Source organism: Trachemys scripta, chromosome 4 (assembly GCF_013100865.1).
Source record: "Trachemys scripta elegans isolate TJP31775 chromosome 4, CAS_Tse_1.0, whole genome shotgun sequence".
Classification (NCBI taxonomy): domain Eukaryota; kingdom Metazoa; phylum Chordata; order Testudines; family Emydidae; genus Trachemys; species Trachemys scripta.
The window spans coordinates 27392768-27413776 of NC_048301.1; the positions used below are offsets into that span (position 1 = coordinate 27392768).

At 42.9% G+C, this 21009-nt stretch overlaps 1 protein-coding gene across 1 annotated transcript in view; it reads right to left on the reverse strand.

Annotated features, from left to right (window-relative positions):
* C4H14orf132 (chromosome 4 C14orf132 homolog) overlaps positions 1-12867 on the reverse strand; it is a 48834-nt gene extending 35967 nt beyond the window's left edge. Inside the window, exon 1 of the mRNA XM_034768539.1 lies at positions 12575-12867. Coding sequence (XP_034624430.1) covers positions 12575-12601 — 27 coding nt within the window. The 5' untranslated portion in view covers positions 12602-12867. The remainder of the gene's footprint in view (positions 1-12574) is intronic.
* Between the last annotated feature and the right edge of the window lie 8142 nt (positions 12868-21009).

Consider the following 21009-nt stretch of genomic DNA (forward strand, 5'->3'; position numbering starts at 1 on the left):
CAATGGGAATTACAGACATCCCAGATATGTAAGCTATTTGTGCTTCTGGCATGAACAACATGCAGGCCAGATTCTCCTTTCACTTATACCGGTTTCACACAGGTGTTACTCCATTGATGTAGATGGAATTAGTCCTGATTCAGCCCTGAGTGTGAGAGGAGAATCAGGCCCTTAGTGGATGGCACAAATGTTGCTGATTTACTGCTGCTCTGGGTGGACCTCCAGTGAGATGACAGCACTCGTCTGTTGAAAGCACTTTTTTATTAAGAGCAAGACTGATTTACCATTTCTATTTTAAGGGCACCCATTTTACATGGTGGTCCGTGTAAGCCATTTAGGGCAGTGGTCCCCAAATATTTTATCTCGCGCCCACCCCTTACCCTGTCTGTCCTTCCCTCCCCCACCCCCCCCCGCCCCAGGAGCCAGAGCCGGGAGCGGGGCCACAGCTCTGGAACAGGGGGACACAGACCAGGATAAGGGACCGAGGTTGGGCCCATAGCTAGGGACAGAGCCTTGGCCTGAGGCCAGCAGCTGGGGCACCGGCTGCAGGGCCAGCAGCCAGGGCCTCAAGCATGGGGCTGACAGCTGGGGCTGGCAGCCGGGACCCTAGAAGTGGGGCCGGGAGCAGAGCCCTGGGTGTGGGGCTGGCAGCTGGGGCCCTGGGCGTGGGCTGGGAGTGGAGCTTGAGGCACGGAGCCGGCAGCCAGGGCCGGGGCCAGGAACAGAGCTGTGTGGTGTTTCCTGTGTGGCCCAGCCATGCCCTCCCTGAACGTTCCTCTGTGACCCCCTAGGGGGCATGCCCCAAAGTTTGGGGACCTCTGATTTAGCAGGTTCTTTTTAGATTCTAACACTCACCTAGTCAAGGGACTATGTGAAATCATAGCAGTGCCAGCACTAGCCCATTCAGGGTCCTAAGTAGGAATATTTTTGACCCCCCCCAAAATGCATAATAATTAATAGGGGGGCCCTTGAGCTGCCTGAGGCCCTAAGCCAGTGGCTCCCAACCATTCCAGACTACTGTACCCCTTTCAGCAGTCTGATCTGTCTTGCGTACCCCCAACTTTCACTTCACTTAAAAACTACTTGCTTACGAAAATCAGACATAAACCCACAAAAGTGGCACAGCACATTATTAAGCAATTTTTCAGTATTTCTAATTTTTACCATATAATTATAAAATAAATCAACTGGAATATAAGTACTGTACTTACATTTCAGTGTGTAGTATATAGATCAGTATAAACGAGTCAAAGTCTATTGACTTTGCTAGTGCCTTTTATGTAGCCTGTTGTAAAATTAGATAACTATCTAGATGAGTTGATGTACCGCTGGAAGACCTCTGCGTACCCCTAGTGGTACGTTACCCCTGGTTGAGAACCACTGCCCTAAGCAATTGCTTAGCCTGCTTATGCCTAGTGCCGTCAGTGGGCGGGATCGAACCTGGGACCTCTGGAACTTAAAGCAAACAAGCAGTAGAATGGATTCTCATTTTGTAGCTCTAAGTCTCCTACCAAGTTTTGGTTGGTTTGGGGGTTTTCTGAGTGGGGCGGGGAAACAGTTTGCTTTAAAAAAAAAAAAAAAATGGTGTCATTGGGCTAAACTCTTCTATGCTGAGTGTTGCCTGGCACAGGAATTGGAGCAGGTGCATCAAGAGCCGGAACTGGCTCCCTAATTCTCAACTGCATCTCCAGCACAACTTAAAGATTCTGCCAGGCAGTGTCTCCCACTGGCAGAGTGGCCTTAGGAGAGATGCTGTGGTGGAGAAGTGGTGCAAAGAGAACAATCACAGGCCACAGAATCTTGTCCAATATCTATAGCAGCCATACAAAATTCTCAAAAAGTGTGTCAGCCTGCAACAGAGAACTGAGCAACAGCAGCTAAGTCAGCACTCTGGTCACTGCATTCTAACTGCTGTACTTTCTCCAGAGCACACCTCATTAAGAAGAGCTGGGCCTAATTGATGGACTGAGGAGAACTAAAAGGCTAATTAAGCCGGGGGGCTCCCTAGGTATAAGGCTGTATAGTATACAAGGGTAATGGGAACCAGCGTTGTAAATAAACTGTACCAGATGTTTTACTAGCATAAAGGTCTCTGAGCTGTTTGTGGAATTGAGCAGGGACAGGAGCGAGCAGGCCCTGCCACACGGTCCATAAAAAATCCTCGTAACAACGGTAATGATTATTATAATTAAAACAGCTAATGATAACTTTCTAGCCCACAAAGAATGTTACTTGCCAGTAAAGTTTGTCAGTTTATTCATTCTTCATAAAGTGTCTGTCTAATTTAGCACGCTTTTCTGTTTGCACTTTATCCCTGCACTGTGAGATTCAGTCTATGTCCATTAAAAGGGGATTTGTATAAAACTCAGGGCCAAATTTTCTAAAGAATACAGGTTGCAACTCTGTTTATGTACATTTAGAACCCAATAATATAAGAATGAAGGGAATACGCCAAGAATTCACTTCCCATTGATTTCAAAGGAGTTAACAGTGCTCAGCCCATTAAAGAGTGCCCAGAACACTGCAGTACTGGGATCTAAGGGCAGAGCAAAATACGCACATAAGCATGAGCAGTATATTCAACCAGCATGTGGTGCTTCTTCAATCCTGGTTCCTCTCCACACTTCCACCTCTTGCAATTTCCTCTTTACAAAGGGACCCCGACAGAGTTCCTGCCATAACAAAGCTGGGAAATTTTTATCCACTTCATTTTTGCACTAGCAGGAAATTTTAAAAAAGACTCAGACACTAATTGTCAAAGATTCAGAATGTAGTGACTGGGGATGCGGTGATTCATAACAGACTCAGAAATAAAATCATAATTGTAATGCTTCATAAAATTCAGTTATTAGCTGATTGCCACATAAAACTGACAGCAAAGAGGGGCACTGTTCTCACTAAACTGTGTATCCATGCACATGTGCAAAACCCCACACAAACGAATGAATGTGAAACCCAGGTGTCCACAATAAGTACACATACACATACACACACACACACACAATCCTACCCACCCACCTTTCCTTCCCTAAAAGTTTTAGTAATTTCCAATGAGACAAGATGGGTAAGGTAATCGCTCTCTTTGGACCAACTTCTGTTGGTGAGAGAAATAAATTGCATATGGGATCAAATCCCAAACAGGCCAAACCAAAGACTGCTCACACCAGAGCCCCTAGCAGCAGGTAGCCTTTTGTATAGTAATGGGCTCCAACAAATGTCCTGGATCTGAACACGACTGACTTCTGTGGTAAAGGGGAATGGGGTGGAATTTGATCTGTATCTAAATTTCACAAGTGGGCCATATCAAAACCCCTGATTTTAAAAGATGCCCTGAACTTTGAGGATTTGAAACCTGGATCTGGACCTGAATTTTGAAAATTACTTTAACTTTTGAAAAACAGAAAAGCTGGTAGAGGAATTTATGGTGCTTTATTATATTGTGTTTATGCAAGTTTGTATTGAAACGATTAAGTTTTCATATAAGGGAAGGTCTACATCCACTTAGGTAGGATTATTAATGTTGGATTCTAAGGATCAAAGAGGATTTGGCTTTTAAGTCTAAAAAGCTGACGTGTGATACTCATGCATCTTTAAATCTCCTTTTCTAATTTGTTTTCTTCCACATGATATACTGTTTTGAAGATCAGAACATTTTCCTGAACTTGTGCCAGACAAAGAACAAGTTCCCAAGTGTGATCAGTGCATTCCTGAATATCAGACACACCTACTCAAGGTACCAAGCAAGTCTGCAAGATCTAACTCTTTAAGCTGATATGGAATCCAGGTTTGAACACACTCATCTAGAATCAGTAGTCAAGATTCTGCCTTATGCTGTGACCCCTTTATGCTGCTCTAGTAGTGTAAAGGGGCCATAAAGGTTTTAAAAAGCCCCTACAGAATAACCTCATTGTCGGAGGTTCTCCGAATAGCATACAGTCTTTATAATAGCTCTACACTGGCATCACTTCCTGGACCCTCTGGTAGAGGATGTGGTAGGGTTGACTGGGGAGGTGGGATCATGGCAAGATCACACTATGATCTGGCTGTTCTGTGCTAGTGTAACAGTCCATGGAGTATATTAACAAGCTGGCAAAATTTAGAGCCCTGGAGTTTCTCTAAGCTGCACTGGGGATAAAGAACACATTCCTGTGAAAAGGACCTGATCCATGCCTATTAAAGTCAATGGAATGACTCACATCCTACACAGAATAGGGGAACAATTTAAATAGAATCTGCTATATATTATTTTAAATGTGTTTCGTTAACCTCCACAGTGCACTGCTGAGCTGAACTTTAATGTCTATGGAGGACAAGGTATAAGATGTACCTAGCCCTAGCATAAATTCAAGGTTAGAAAAGTCACTCTAGCAATGTCAAGAATTTGTACTTAATCTGAGCAAACTCGAATTGCAGCCCTAAGAGTTAACCTTAACTTGATCTTGGATTCTCAGAAGTTGTACAAAAAAATCTTTTGAACCAGGCAGAACACAAAGATCATTTAATTTTGTAATTTACACTTGTGTCAATGAACTCATTTAGAACCTTGACCACATTCTCTAGAGTCTTAAATGGCTTAGTTTTTTCCTTACCAGGTACTCTTTTTGTTGGTACAATGCAAAGGACATTGATGGGGTTCAGAAAATAGTAGTAGTTTACATAGCACGTAGTGCAATAAAAATACAAAGAAAGGAAAGCAGGATTCCTCAATTTTCATTTTCACTATGGAGCAAAAATTACTCCTATCTTTTCTATTCTTTTAATCATTGTGGGGGTAGGGAATATTGCAAACGTAAATCCTAAAACATAACTCACTGGAACTAGTTATACAATTGGCATGTACCATAGCAATGATATGTATCCCACTGAAGACCATATAACCATTCTTTTTCACCACATTTTTTTAATCACTTAAAGTTGTTGTCTAATTACAGAGTTTTTAAAAACAAAAAACAAAACAAAAACAGAAACAGAAAACACATCTTTGCCTGGTACTGAGTTGTGTTCACTGACAAAATAATTAATAGATCCCAAGGCCAGAAGGGACCATTGTGATCTAGTCAGATCTTCTGTACGACACAGGCGATGGAACTTCCCTAAAATAATTCCAAGAAAATACCTTTTAGAAAAATATCTAACCTTGATTTTAAAATCGTCAGTGATGGAGAATCACAAGTGTTGGGGTTAATTCCCTTACAATCAAAAATTTACACCTTTTTTGCAGACCGAATTTGTCTAGCTTTAGCTTTCAGCCATTGGATTGCATTACATCTTTATCTGTTAGTCTGAAGCACCCATTATTAAATATTTGTTCTCCACATAGGTACTTAGACTGTCATCAAATCACCCCTTAACCTTCTCTTTGTTAAGCAAAATAGATTGAGCTCCTTGAGCCTATTATTTTAAGGAACTTTTTCTAATCTTTTAATCATTCTCATGGCTCTTGTCTGAACCCTTTACAATTTATCAACATCCTTTTTGAACTGAAGGCACCAGAACTGGCCACAATCTTCCAGCAGTGGTTGTACTAGTGCCAAATACAGAAGTAAAATAACCTCTCTACTCCCTACTCAAGAGTCCCCTGTTTACACATCCCAGAATTACATTCGCTGTTTGGATCACAGCATCACACCGGGAGCTCATATTCAGCTGATTATCCACCATGAACCCCCCTCCCAATCTTTGTCAGAGGATAGTGTCCAGGATAGTGTCCCTCATCATGTAAGTATGGCCTACATTCTTGGTTCCTCGATGTATATATGTACATTTAGCTCTATTAAAACACATGTTGTTTACCAAGCAATCCAGATTGCTCTGAATCAGTGACTTGTCCTCGTCATTGTTTACCTCTCCTCCAATTTGTCTCATCTGCAAACTTTATCAGTGATGAGTTACGTTTTCTTCCGGGTCATTGATAAAATTTCTAATAACCTAGGGCCAATAACTGATTTCTGGAGGATCCCACTGGAAACACACCTGCTTGATGACAGTTCCCCATTTACAACTACATGTTGAGATTTATCAGCCAGTTTTTAATCTGTTTCATGTGTACCATGTTAATTTTATATAGTTCTAGTTTTTTAAATCAAAATGTCATGCAATACCAAGTCAAATGATTTACAGAAATCTAACACTATTACCTTTATCACCCAAATTTGTAATATCATTTAAAAAAAATATCCACTTAGTGTGACAGGATCTATTTTCTATAAACCCATGTTGATTTCCATTAACAACATTATCCTTCTTTAATTTTGTATTAATCAAGTTCCAGAACAGCCGTTCCAATATCTTACCCGGGATCAATGTCAGGCTGACAGGCCTACCCAGGTCATCTCATTTACCCCAAATTGGCACAACAGTCACCTTCTTTCAGTCTTTTTGAATTTGTCCAGTGCTCCAGAACTTTTTGAAAAATCAACATTAAACTGTCCTGTGAGCTCCTCAGCCAGTTCTTTTAAAAATGTTTGGATGCGAGCTATCTGGACCTACTGATGTAAAAATGTTTAACTTCAGTAGCTTCTGTTTAATATCCTCCAGAGATACTAGTGGAATGAAAAGAGTGTTATCAACACTATATAATGAGACTATATCATCTGTTTTCCCCCAAATACAGAACAGAAATATCTATTGAATACTTCTGCCTTTTCTACATTATTATTGATAATTTTACCATTTCCATTTAGTAATGGACCAATACCACTGTCATGATTCTTTTTGTTCCTAATATATTTTTAAAACTCCTTATTGTTCTTAACTCTGCTGGCCATAGATTTCTCCTTGTGTTCTTTTGCTTCCCTTATCAATTTTCACAGTTTCTAACTTATGATTTACAGTCATTATTATCAATTTCCTCTTTCTTCTATTTGTTTTTTATTTGTATAGCTACTTTCACCCCCCTCCCCCAAACTAGGTCAGTTTTTTAACCAGCACAGCCTTCTGATATGCAGTCAGAATTCAGGGCTCAGTCCTGCAAAGTCCTGCATGCCCTCAGCTCCCATTGGGCACTGAGGGTGTTCAGCACCTCACAGAATTGGGCCTTTATTTTGAAAGACTGAATCGCTATGTTAAATAAAGAGAAGCCAATTTTATTTCTAAGATTATTTACAGTACAAATGTGCTCCCAGGTGAACACACAGCACATAAAAGTAAAATATATATACTACAATATAGCTCAAAACTTACATTCCAACATATCTCGTATACTGTTTTTCAGTAGTACGTAACTATACTCTTCAAAGTCTGTATTAAAATGCAAAATCTTATTAGCATGAGTCACCCCACTGAAATCAATGGGAGCGTTTGCAAGAGTAATGATTGTTCAGGTCTGCGAGATTGGGCCATAAGTGAACACCCACAGTAAGAAAGCACGGACACAGCCTCGCAAAATGTGTTTTTTTGACAACTGTGACTTAGTTGTTGTGATCAAGTATAGTACTTCAGAACATAGGAATAAATGCACTCGAACCAAGATTTTCTAACTATGGGTGTCCAAAGTTAAGCAACTAACTCCATATTTAGGAACCTAAACAAAAGTAGTCAGATTTTCAGAGGTGCTGAGCATTCAAAGCTCCTATTGATTTCAATAGTTTTGGGTGCTCAGCACTTCTGAAAACCAGGCGACTTTTATACAGATGCCTAAATGGGAATGTAGGTGCCTAATTTTAAAGATGTACAAGTTTGCGAATTTTGGCCAACAGCATATTTTTAGTAGATACACTGGAGTCTAAGAGGGAACTTCACTACCAGCATTACTGGGACATGAAGAGAAAGAGACTTTGTGTAAATTAAATGAGGCCAGATCTTATGTCAGTGTAAGTCAGCCTAGTACCACTGAGGTCACTTGAGCTAACCCATTTTATACCAGCCACCAAAGTGTGTAGCTCAAAGAAGCTCTGAGATATATAGTATTGTTTCATGGTGTTTCATAGGGCTTCACCCATTCAGGCTTTGGTTCATGATATATGGTACAGGTGGGCAACTGGCCGTATCCAGTACACCAGAGCATTGTATTTGTCCCACCCATAGCAGGGTTGCAGCCTCAGAATTTAAGATTGAGTCTGGTTGCTGAGAGGTGCAATCTTTTAATAAAACTGCTGGTGCCTCTGTTTGGCTCCATTTATCAATCAACGCAGACTCCAGTGCCACCCCACACCACCCTGCTCCACTTACTGTCCCCCATTGTCTAATTGCTTGGGAACTGAGAGCTAATCAGATTCTGGCCAGGCTCCCTTAACAAAGGGCTAGGGCAGGGCACACCTCTGCCAATAGGGAGGAAATACCCAGAGCTGAGATGAAGCTGGAGCCAGTGTTGATGGGGAACAGAGCACAGCCCAGGACTAGGCATAGGTGCCCATGTGCCAGGTCACAATGGCACTCGTTGGCCCAACCACCTCTCCATCACTTACACAGGGGAGGGGCTCTGTCCCATGCCTCCCGACTTTGGTTACTGCCTTCCCATTGGATCTCATCTGCCACAGACAATCTATGGCCAGCCCCAAGTCTGCCTCCCCCCCACACACACCTCCCTCAGTCATGGGTCGGTTCAATGGGGAGGCAATAACCAGAGTTGGGTAATATCAGATTCTCTTCCCTGCTGGCATGATGAAGGGGTGGGGCTGGGTCAAATTTGAATGTCTTTTTTGATCCAGCGCATGGGCTCCTGCTCCCAGGGCGGAGCCCAAGTCCATGGGGAATAGGGTGACCAAATGTCCCAATTTTATAGGGACAGTCCAGATATTTGGGGCTTTCTCTTACTTAGGTGCCTTTTACCTCCCACCCTCTGTCCCGATTTTTCACACTTGTTATCTGGTCACCCTAATGGGGAAGCAGAGCGGAGGCAGACTAAGAGCAACAAAGACAAAAACATCTTTCATAGTTATTTTTTGTTATTTTCTTTTACTAAGGGGCTGTCCATAAATGACATAACATCTTTTCTAGTCATTTTTCGAGACCTTCCTTTGACTCTTGTAACTCTGAAACAAACATGAAAATTAAGGATCCACCCTTAATGTGTTACATAATTAATGGACAACCTCTAATCCCCTGCTCTTCTGCACACTGAAAAAAAAGATTCATGAAAGATTTTTTGTAGTTAATTAAAGGTTGAGCTATAAGGGGCTTTTATATTTAAAAATACTTCAGTTTTTACACTCTTAGTACATAGTTATTTGTGTGGTCAACATGCTATATGTAGCAAACATTTCTGAGTTATGCAATATGCAGCCTAAAAACAAAGGGTTTTAGTGGTCCTCTGCTACCCTAAAGTTGCTCATCCCTGATGTATTGTGTGAATGCACTACTTAAAGATCAATATACAAAGCCTCTCTCACAGGAATATTAATAGCCTGATGAACTCACAAGAGCAAGGAAATTCAATTAAGATTTAACCCTTGCCAACTATGCTCTTCGCTCATAAGCACTGCCTACCTTGTCATAAAAATCAGGTATAATATTTATGCATCGGACATTTATGCTGTAAAATGGCAAACACAATCCGACTGGATCTCCTCCTGCCCCCATCTCATCTGCTGTCCTCACACATCCTCTCCTTTAACCACTAACTCCTCACTTTCCTTGTCAAGCAGGGCCAACTCAGTGCACCATGTCACCACAGACGCTATGGACACAGATGGCTCCAGCCACACCGAGCAGATTGAAAGCCAAGGGGGTAGTTTGAAAGATGAAGAGTTGCGTAAATACAGTAGGCGACATGATGACAACACTAAGCATTGGAACCCCTAGGATAATGCCGTTATGTCAAACAGACCATACGTCTTGACTTTGAATTACAAAAACAGCAGGAAAAGGAGGCCGGAAAAAGAAGGGCAACAAAAATTTGAGACGTGTGTCTGTCTGTACGAAATTCCACTTGGGGAAAGGATTGTTTTGTTCAGAAAGAAGACAGAGTAAGCGGTGCTGTGGTAAAAGTCTAGTGAAGGCTAGTTGGACATCTCTACTAAACATAGCAACCCTTAACATGAATTTACATAGTATGCACATAAGACCCCAGATCATCACCTCCTATGCAACAGAGTTTTATGGAGGGAAATCTGCACGAGGATCTCCTCATGGAGTTCTCCCTTTTCCCCCAATGGGCAGATCCCTTGGAATTCATTTGGCTCCTGGGAAAAGCACAGAAGGCCCATAGGGGCCCTCTGCCGCTATACTGGCTCTGGCCCCTGGCAGCATGGCTTTGGAGCTGCACTCCCAGGAACTCCTTTGGCCATGGCAATTCCCGGGACCACGGGGGGGGGGGGGGGGGGGCATCTGGAAAAGATAATACAGCTCCAGGTTGTTTAACCGTTTCCTCCTACAATCCACTGGGACAATCATTTGTCCCTGTCTAAGTCCACTCACCCAGAGACTATGGTAATGGGAACCATAGAAAACCCTATAACTAAAGAAGTATATTCTCTCTTAAAGGGACACTTGGCATGCATGGCAATTTTCTTTGAATAATCCAGCATAGAACTCTGTTGAAGGAACGAGAGCAGATTAGATGAACCACTGATTCCCACCACCACCCCTCTGCCCCCTCCCCCACCCCCCAGTATGACATTGCTTAGAGAATATTCTTATTATGGACATTTCCACTAAACACAAAAGACTACTTCACTTTTGGACAATGGGGTCAGCCCTCCTTCAGGAGGACATAGCCCAATACCCACACCAAGAAAACGTAGGCTGTGGAGAGGAGAGGACTGCATAGAAGAGAACACTACCATCTCATTAATGAAATACAGCACACTTGGGACCAAATTTTGCTCTCAGTTACACTCATAAAATGCACTTGTAGGCAGTGTCCAGGCCATTACACTGATGTAAACTGAGACCAGAAATTGGCCCTTAGTATATTTCTAAAGAGAGATGGGCTGAATCCTTTGGCAAAGTTCCAAATTTTGCAGATCATACCCACCTCTCTGTAAAAAACAAAACAAACAAACCAACAAAACCCACTAAAAATGACCTTAAAGTCTCCTAAAAGTAGTCTATTGAAGATGCCCTATTGGCATAAAAACCTGTGTTTTCATAGCATATCTTAGATACAGCTTCTCTCTTCAAAACAAAACAATACAAAAAAAAAATGTCTGTATCACACAGGTCACAGACTTTTCCTGGCCTTGAGGATATCTGGAACCACTGAGTCGCTCTCCCCATAGCAAATGTTTATTTCATTATATATTTATAGGACTACCCCACAGAACTTAGTTGGCAGCTTGTCATACGTTTGCACATACACATGACATATACAGAAACAGTTTTCAGGACCAGAAAATAATATATATAAACACACAGACATGCACAAACGCACACTTAAAGAGAGAAAAACAAATTGTCCACTGTACTCCCATTAATATTTCAGGGGATAAAATAATCTCTGGCTCTGGTGGGAAAAATACTGTTCTCACTCCAATTTGAAAACAAAATAAATATAATATAAAGCAGGGCTACATAAGAAGATGACCATTGATTTTATACAACCATATTTCAGCTTTGGAGGCACCCAGCAGACATTAGCACTGGAAATATTTCATGTTTCCTCCTCCCTGAATACAACATAATCCAATTTAACATGAAATCACCCAGCATAAACTTGAAGCGTAACGTAATATAAACGAATGGTCTGGCAGCCAGCTGAGTACCAATAGGCAACTAAAAAATAAGATTTTGCTTCTAATGTTGCTGCTGTTGTGCCCCTGCAAGAATATAAACCTAGCAGTAGAGAGGCAACTGTGAAACTATTTATAGAGAACAGCAGCTCCATTTTCAGAAGTGCAGTTCTGTTCAATGTAAACAGCTGTTGTGCTGTATGCTGATTTGTGCATAGGAACTCTAATTAATATGGTGCCTACTGATTTCCTGGAAGGTCTTTGAGAAAATAAAGCGACTGTACTGGGTATTTTTTAATGATTGTTATGAAACTAATTGTGATTAACAGTTTCTGTGATCAAGTCAATACAATTTTGTATTTATGTGAAAGGGTGGTGGCTGGCATTGAAATCTTGCTGGTTTTCTTTCCCCAGGGAGCACAAGGAGAATCCCTTCTCCCCTTTGCCAAATAATGACAATGTACAATTTAAATGATCATTAAGTGCCCTTTAAAGAAAACGAGCAGGATTGACTGTACACAAAACACTCCCTCTATTGCCAGCTGTTTGGGTCTGTGCTCGCCTTTCGCTCTGTTCTAAACAGAGCTTCAGAGTCACTAGGAAAAGGACCCTCCCTGCTGGGCAGGGAGTGGGGGAAGATCGGTTATCACAATGCATCCGCTCTGATCCACATGCCCCGCTCCCTCTCGCAGCCTCTGGCTAGCTGTGGCAATACAGCAGCCCCTGCCGGGCACGGGCCACCCCGGAGCCTCAGGCAGGAGCAGCGGGGAGAAAGCAGCATCTTCCCGTGTCACCCCGCGCACCTGCCAAGCTCTCCGGACTGGAGGCTAAGGCCGGGCAGCCCCTGGGGGCGGGAGAGGGTGGAGTTTCTGGGGAGGAAGGGGACTCAGATCCTGTGGGGAAGGGAGAGGCGGGGGCTAACCAGGCACTGAAATCTGGTGCCTCTGGCGGGACTGGCCACTTACCTGTGCAGCCATGAAGGAAAGGTCCATGGTGCTGCTGCTGCTGGTGGTGCTGCTGCTGGAGAGGCTGCTGCTGCTGCCCGGGGTCGGCAGGTCCCTGTGGCGCTGCGGAGGAGGAGGAGGAGGGAGCTGGTCCTCCCCCAGCAGCAGCCGCGGGCGCGTTAGCAGTTCCAGCTCAGTGCGATCGCGGCGCCCCGGCAACAGCCCGGCTCCCCGCAGCCTCCTCTCATGGTCTGCGCGGGCAGCGGCTCAGGCAGCGGCAGCTCCCAGCGCAGCAGCCGCCGAGCCAGCCCATGCTGTCATGTGATCCCCCCACCCCTCCCGCGCCCCACCTGCTGCTCGGGCAAAGCCCCGCAGCCCTGCCCGGGCTCTCCCTCGCCTGCCCAGGGGACAAGCCCGCTCTGCTGCCAGCCGCAGCGGGGCCGCGCAAGCCTGGCTGAGCCTGTCAGAGCGATTAGCTGCGAGCGGCGCCTGCTCTTCGGGCCTTCCCCGCTCCAATCCACTGCCGCCCTTGGCCAGGCATTGCGCCTTCCCTGGCCCCGCTGCGCCACCAGCGCATTGCCACTGGCTTCACCCCACTTACTCCTGCCAGGGCAGCGGGAACCAGGCTCACTGCGTCAGGCACAGGCAAGCCTTCAAACCTGGGGCGAGGGGATGTACTGGCCTCTAAGGGGATTCCCCCCACCCCCCTAAAAAAGACCACTCCCAGAGAAGACTACTAGTGCATGCAAAGCCTAACACTTTTAGGCCTGAAGGGAAGGGCAAGGCCTCTGGCTTGGGGGAGACCAAGACCTCAACTTTGCTTGAAGTGGCATCCCTCTCTTTCCCTATCCAGGAACAATCAACCCTGAACGCTACATTGATTAAAAACTGCCCATCACTCCCCTGTGTTGTACTGTAGGGTAATGGTGATAACTATCAGGGTGCAAGCTTGCTTTTCTGCAAGTGTTTGAGTGCTAATACAATTAGTTATGATATTAGAGGCGGGTGTGGTAGACCATAAGGTTGCCTGACACGTCCCATCATAAGACCCTGTTTTCAGTTGCTTATAACTTTGCCACACTTATTTGGCCTAAAAATTTCCATGCTGGATTCTGCCTTGGGCTGAAATATTAGTGGAAAATTTCAGCCCAAATGTTCCAGCTGTTTCTAAGAAGGAGGCTAGGGAAAAAATATTAAAAAATTGAGACCTTGCCTCTGAAATGCTCTAATACCCCCCTTGCTTTGGAGCGGAGACTTGAAATTGGGCAGGTGGATAGTTTAGTGTCAAGGATAATTTTCATCTCCATGAAAATCCACCCAAATTTGGCTGAGATATAAGCCTTTGAAAAAAAATCACAATTTGCACATGCTTGGTAGAGACGTTCTGGAGCTTAACAACTAAAATCTCAGAAGTTTCCAGACTGCGCCTGCCTGATCCCCACAGAGTGATTAAGCATATTTCAGCCCAGAAGTACAGGCACTCAGAAGAACTATCCCTGTTATGTCTGCACCCAGCGAGATTGGGCTGGGCACTAGGACTAGGCCACTCACACGTTCCTCTAATATACGACATTCCGGTACTTATGAGACTGGCATGAGTCCCCACCATAAATGCAAGGTCATGCTGGTGTGTATGAAGTCACATTGCAACAGGGTGCCATTTTTAAGAACATGCTACCCCACCCCCACTGGCGTGACCTCGTAAAAAAAAAATCACAAACTCCTGTCTGATACCAGACAAAACTATGTCTGGGGAGACTGGCAATTGTGGAAGAGAGGCTGGAACTGGCTGGGTGGAGAGACTGGAACTTGGAGCTGGGTGGGAGGGGAGGCAAGGGCTAATTAGACAAGGAGACTGGGAGTGGGAGCTGGCAAGGGAATGGGGGATGACTGGGCACCAGCCAATTGAAGGTGGACACAGATCGGAATGAGGAGCTGGGAGGAGGAAGGAGACTGGGACTGGCTGGAGAAGGAGAAGGCGACAAGGAAAGACAAAACTGACAAGGAGCTGGGATGCAGGTAGAGAAGTGGGACTGGCTAGTGAAGAAACTTGGGTAAGTAAGCAGGGAGGGGAAAGAGAGGAGACAGACTGGAAGAGGAGCGTGAAGGGAGAATGAGTGGGAACTAGTGGGGTTGGGGAAAACATTTCAGGGGGGAACTGGGACTGGCTGGGCAAGGAGACTGAGATTGGGGCGGGGAATGATTTGGAAGCAAGGACAGTGGAGGACTGGAGCTTGGACAGTGAGCCCAGATGGGTAAGGACTGGCTGGGTAAGAAAAGTTAGGTTAAGGTTTGAGTGCCAAAAATTAAACTTGCCTGTGCTACCTTAATTCAGCCTCCTTGTGTGTATGCATTATGATGGTACTGAGTGTGGCGGTGTGTGCTGGGTTCTGTAGAACTCCCAGTAAGACAGGGCCAGACCAATTAACAGAATAAGGAATAAGAGTTTCCAGTTTGCCTGCATTTCATTCACAGAGCCTTATATTACATTGTACCAATCCATCCCGGTTCATGGAGGTACTTGACTGCTGTAAACTTGCCTTCCTCAAGTCTATCCAAAATGCTGCTGAGGTTATCTTCCTGGCTCCTCACTCTGGCCACATAACCCCTCCCTTTGCATCACTGCATTGGTTCCCTCTGCTCCACCACATCACATCTTTAAGCCCCTCCATGATTTAGCCCCACCTTACCTAGCCACTCTAATTCATTATGACATCTACTGGTGCCCTCACTCCCCCCGCATTACCAGCCTTTCCCACTCAATAGGCAGCTTAATCCTCAAACATCTTCACACCTTTTCTTATGCTGTCCCTTACACATGGGGAAAAAATCACCCGTACAGCTGCTATTTATCCACTTTTAGATCCCTCCGAAGTCTCACCTCTGCTGAGATGCCTTAAAAACCTTGCCCATTGGCCATCATTAGATGGGTAGAAAGCAGACATGCCAAACCCATGAAAAAAATGCAGAAATTGGGCTTGTTTTTGGCTTAATTGGCTTGTGAGTTGCTTGTTGGGTAGTTTTTGGTTTGTAGCTTGTTGCTTGTTTGGCTTGTAGCTTTTAGCTTTTTTTTTTTTTTTATCAGCTCTCAGCAAGTGGGGGCAAGGGAGGGGGAGAGAGTCATGGGTGCACAGCGGGCCCACCATGCTCCCAGACTGTACGCCTGGGGGGGATCTAGTCACATAGAGTGTTGGGGTTCTTAGGGATTGGCTTGTTTTGGCCTTGTTTTGAAATGGGATTAGCTTGATTTTTGGCTTTTTGTGAAAGTCGGGATGCTTATTTACTGCATGAAAGTTGGCAACTGTGGTAGAAAGCTGCAACTACTGCTCACTATGCTAGACTTATTTGTATTGCTGTTACCTCATCCTGCCCCTGCCACACATCTGGTTGTTTCATCCATGTTGCAATAGCTTCAAGATTTTAAGCTATTTGGGGGTGGAGCTGGGTTTTTATTGCTTCATGTTTGTACAGAGCCTAACACAATGTGGTCCTGATCATGGCTTCTAGATGCTACTATGATACAAATAATAAAGTAAGAGCATATTAATGGCAGCAATATCTAGAGAATCAGCTTTATCCTGATCCTATCCACTAGGGTTTTAAACTATGTTTCCCCCTCCCTCCAATCAGTAGACACATCTTATACAATTTTTTTCAATATAATTATGTATAGTTTTGCAGAGGGTGACAATGGAAAGATGATGATGTATTAAAAAAATCAATTCTCAGTTACTTGAATGACTTGGTTTGTGTCCCTGCCAAACATTCTCCTACATGTCAAGATTCCCATTAACTGAAGGAAAAAACAAAACAAAACCCACAACAGAATCTAAATGAGGCTCTCTCATTTTAAGATTTTAAATTAGATTCTATGAATAATGGAATTGTCTCACTTTGGGAAATCCTCCAAAGTCTTAAAAGGTTTAAAAGGTTATTGACACATGCATCACAAGCCATAAGGTAATTTCAAAGCAGTTGCAATAATTAATTGTCTAGAGATGAACTTTGCATGCATTTATAGCCATCCCTGTGAGTGTAATAGGGTCATTTGGCTCCCTCCACAATAAAAGCTATAGCAGTATCACTTCAGTAGGAAAATAAAGTAGCAAGGGCCCTGATACTGCAATTACTTACACACTTGCTTACCTTTATGCACTTTCAGCAATCTAATTGAAGTCAATAAGCTACTCACAGTGCATAAGATTAGGCATGTGCTTAAGTCTCTTCAGAATTGGGGCCTAAAGGAGGATATTATTTGATCTGTGTATTAAGAGCTTTGCAGGGGCATGGCTCTGGCACTGACATACGGCCTATCTCTGCATTAATCCTGTGAAAGATGGCCAGAAATATGCAGGAAGGAAGGAATATAGCTTAACCTGTGGTTTTCTCTCCAGTTTTGATTTTGGAAAGGTGCAGTGAATTTCCTGCAGGTTTATTGGACAATCAAATGATGCTTAGGTGGTTAACAGGCAGTCGTTCAATCTGCTCATTAAGGTCTGAGGGGTTGGGGGTTTTTTGTCCCCGTGCTCCCCCTCAACCCCCCCCCCCCCAGTGGTGTAGGACTAGCATATTAGAGCCAAGTTTGTGATTTAGCTCGAGCATCAAACCGCTGATATTCTCTTATTCGTTGTAGTCTTGAGTCACAAGAAACGTGTCCAACTCCTGAATTCCACTGCAGACCTACGTAACTTAAGGTCAGGGAGAATACAGCTGGAATAGCACAATACGCAACACATTAATCAACAGTTACAATAGTTCAAAGGCCAAAGGCCTATGAAGGAATGTCATACAACAGAGAAAGGCACAAACTCAAGCAAAAGGAAATCAAGGTGACAGTGTCCGGTTTTGTGCAGTACTGATGAGACAGTCTACTGGGCCAATGGCCCAGACCCTAGACTGGTCTTCCATTTGGAATCAAGTTTCAAAATTTTCACTTCCATGGTGCATATGCCTTGTGGAATGACACCCTTGTAGGTGAGAGCATAGTTTGGACTTAGTTGAAAAACTACTTAATATAAACAATTTTTTAACATTGTGGCGCTTAGCACAGAAGACAGCAACTCACCCCCAGTCTGTTCCTACTCTGAACCCCAAATGCTTAGCTTCATTTCTTCTTCTTCTTCTTCACTTCCATAGTTTGGGTTATGTAGAACTTTGCTTACATTTGATTTCTTACATGCTCTTCTACTATCTGAGAAGGAGGAGGGTCTCATTACATCTGGTGTCATTGGAATATGGTGCCAGTATTATACTTTGCAGTATATCCATTCATTTGGATATACAGAAGGTAAATTATATCTTTTATTTGCTAAGCACTCTAGAAGTTTGACTGAAGTGACAGATGGTAGAAGAATAATAAAGTAATGGATTATTGCAGGTTCAAGATGTACTCCAGTATGGGATCTAGCTATAAGCAGTAGTGAAGTCCAATGGTTACCATTGAGAATTACTTCCTGAATGGCTTGACCAGAGCTAGAACTTTGTCTACTGGGGCCCTTTCCCTGTCAACACTGTTTAGGCAGTCTGCTTTATGGGAATAATACCTGGGCAGAATTTGCCAGTGTTGCCTGGGAAAAACTGCCTAAGAGAACTTTATAACTTCCAGCTTCCTTCTTCACCACAATGGAGGCTACTGTTTCAGATGTCATTCTTTTTCGAAAGAGGTAAATTTACTGTTTTTGTTTATAATGGGTATGATATTTGGTCATGTTTTGTTCTAAACGGAAGTCATAAGCTCCACATTTTAAAAACAAAATGTCCTCAACTCCCTTATTAACAAGGCCTTAGGTGATTTAAGTAAAAGAATTTGACAGATAATTTTTTTTATATGATTTACGCTGTTTGTTTACTTTTTGCATTTCACTCTGCTTGCCTGATGGAAATAGACTAGTCAATTTTCACTTCTATTCATTGTCAATTTCTCTTCTTGGCTCCTGCAACAGCACAATGCAGAAAAGTTTTAATAGCAAACACTATGCCATGAAAAATGAACTGCTTTCATTAATTTACTAGAAGAGAATTTATAAACACTTTTTCCTTATGCACAACTAAATTTTTCATCTAAACTACTCTATAGTATCATTCAAATTCTTTAAATTCTGCTGTAAAATAAATCTGTGGGCTGCTTCTGTCTTCTATTAATGATGGTGGAAGGTGTGAATAGAGGTCCAGTAGCTAGCATGCCAACCATGGGTCTCATGAAGTAGATTGAGAACATTTAAATAGACTTATGATTTATTAGTGCCTTTGACAAATTCAGCATAGAAGCACCTAGCTTAACATGCAAATACAGTTGTGTAACATTATTGCATTCCAAAAACAAGCTACAATTGCCTAATGTGCTTCTTAATTTGCTTAGAGATGTTCATTAAAAAGACCACATTTTTCAGTGCAGTGGAACATAAGTCAATTAAAGAATAGTTTGGTTTGTTAGATTTCCTGGGGCATAGTAGGAAATCCTTTGTTGCACTGAATGCATACATAAGCTCTGTTTTCGCTTCACAATGCAGACTTAACAAAACTTGACAATTGAGTCTTGCCACTGAAAAGGATTTTTAGTGTGCTTGTATCTGTACAGTCATATTTATTGTAATGTTGTATTTTACTACCAAAGCAGTGCTGTAGCATTCTCAATTCTGCCTCCCTTTGATCTCAAATTTTATATTTATATAGATAATATTTCTCCATGTTGGAGAGAAGGTGAATCTGAGGTTTTGGTGAATTTGTGATATAATTAAACAAATGCTATGCTCTTCTGAACCTCAGTTTTAACCTACTCTCTTCACTGTACCAAGCCTGGTTCATTCACAGCTGCAGCTGACAGTTAGTTCTCTTCAGGAGGAATCATTCAAAGTGATGTTTGGAACCCTACCTGGAGACAGAGTGCATCGTTTCTGACAGACCCCTGTTGTTACAATACATCATAATTTAAGCAGAGGGATTCTGAATTTTTAATACAGAGCCTGATTGGACTGAATTACCAAAGGATAATTCACTTAGAAATATTTTCCCTTTATCATTCTTTTTGGTGCCATTCAGGGAACTGAATGCTTAATCAGTAAGGAGAATAATGTTGTTTGGTAACACTTTGCATTTATAAATTAATGCATTATAAGTCCAGTAGGTACCATTATGATATTCTATACTGACCTCCTTCATAACACAGGCCATAGAATTTCACCCAATACTTCCTGAATCAAACTGGTAACTTATGGTTGAGCAAGAGTTTGTATCTTTTAGAAAGACATTCAATCTTGATTTAAAGACTTCAAGTGATAGAGAATCTGCCATATCCCTAGGAAGTTATTCTAATGGATAATTACCCTCAGTGTTAAAAATGTATGCTTTATTTCCAGTCTGAATTTGTCTAGCTTCACTTCCCAGCTATTAGATCTTGTTATGGCTTTGTCTGCTAGATTAAAGAATGCTCTACTATCAGAAATCTTCTTCCTGTGCAGAGACTTATGGAACTGTAAGTCACCTCTTAGCCTTCACCCCTGTAGCACCTTTCATAGGAAGGTCTCAAAGTTTTTACAGACATTTACTAGCCCTTATCTTGACTTCGCTCATTCCAGTTGCAAAGCCTGGGCACTCCTCCGTAAGCTGGGAGCTGCTGACTCAGTATAACGCAGTCAGCTGAAAGTGTCAGCGAAGGCTATTGCCTCACACCCTCTCCATAATTCTAAGACCAAAAGTGACAAGCTGGTTAGATAGCAGGCTCAGAAAGAGCTCGTTATAAACATCTGACAGAGCCCTGCTACTCCACCAATATCATCTCCATATACTACAGAAGAAATAAACAAGGCCCTTATGGCCAATAGCAGTGGGAAAAGCTGCTGGCAAGGATGGTATTTATTCCAAATCCCTTAAGAGTTTGAGCCAAAAGGACAAGCATGGGTGGCAGACCTATATAGTGGTGCCAATGATCCACTATAATGAAGCTGACTTATTTGGTCACTGGGCTGTCTTCCTCCATCTTGCCATCACAACCTACCCAGAAGCATTATCCTCTTCCCTGGCATTATCTTGAAAACACAAGGCCAGATCCTCTGCTGGTGTAAGTCAGCAGAGCTCCACTGAAGTAATGGAAGTCAACTGAGTTATTCCAGTTTACACTAGCTGACGATCTAGCCCATATTTTTTAAATTTTTCCAGAGTCCAGGCCTTTGGTATTAGTTAAATCCAGGAGCCTTAAAATACCGCCTTTCTTGTTACAGAAACTCAGTGTTATCCAACGAAACTCACCCTATTTCTAGTTGGAATTTGTCTTGCTTCAGCTTCCAACCACAGGATCTCATCATGCCTTTTTCTGCAAGATCTAAGAACTCTCTCTTCTCATAAATCTTTTCTTCATGTAGGTATTTGTAGGCCACGAACACTACTTTGTCTTAACGTTTCTAAAAGATATGCTATAGCTCAAAACAGAAGTTTGGGACTTGTCTGTATGAACACTTTGT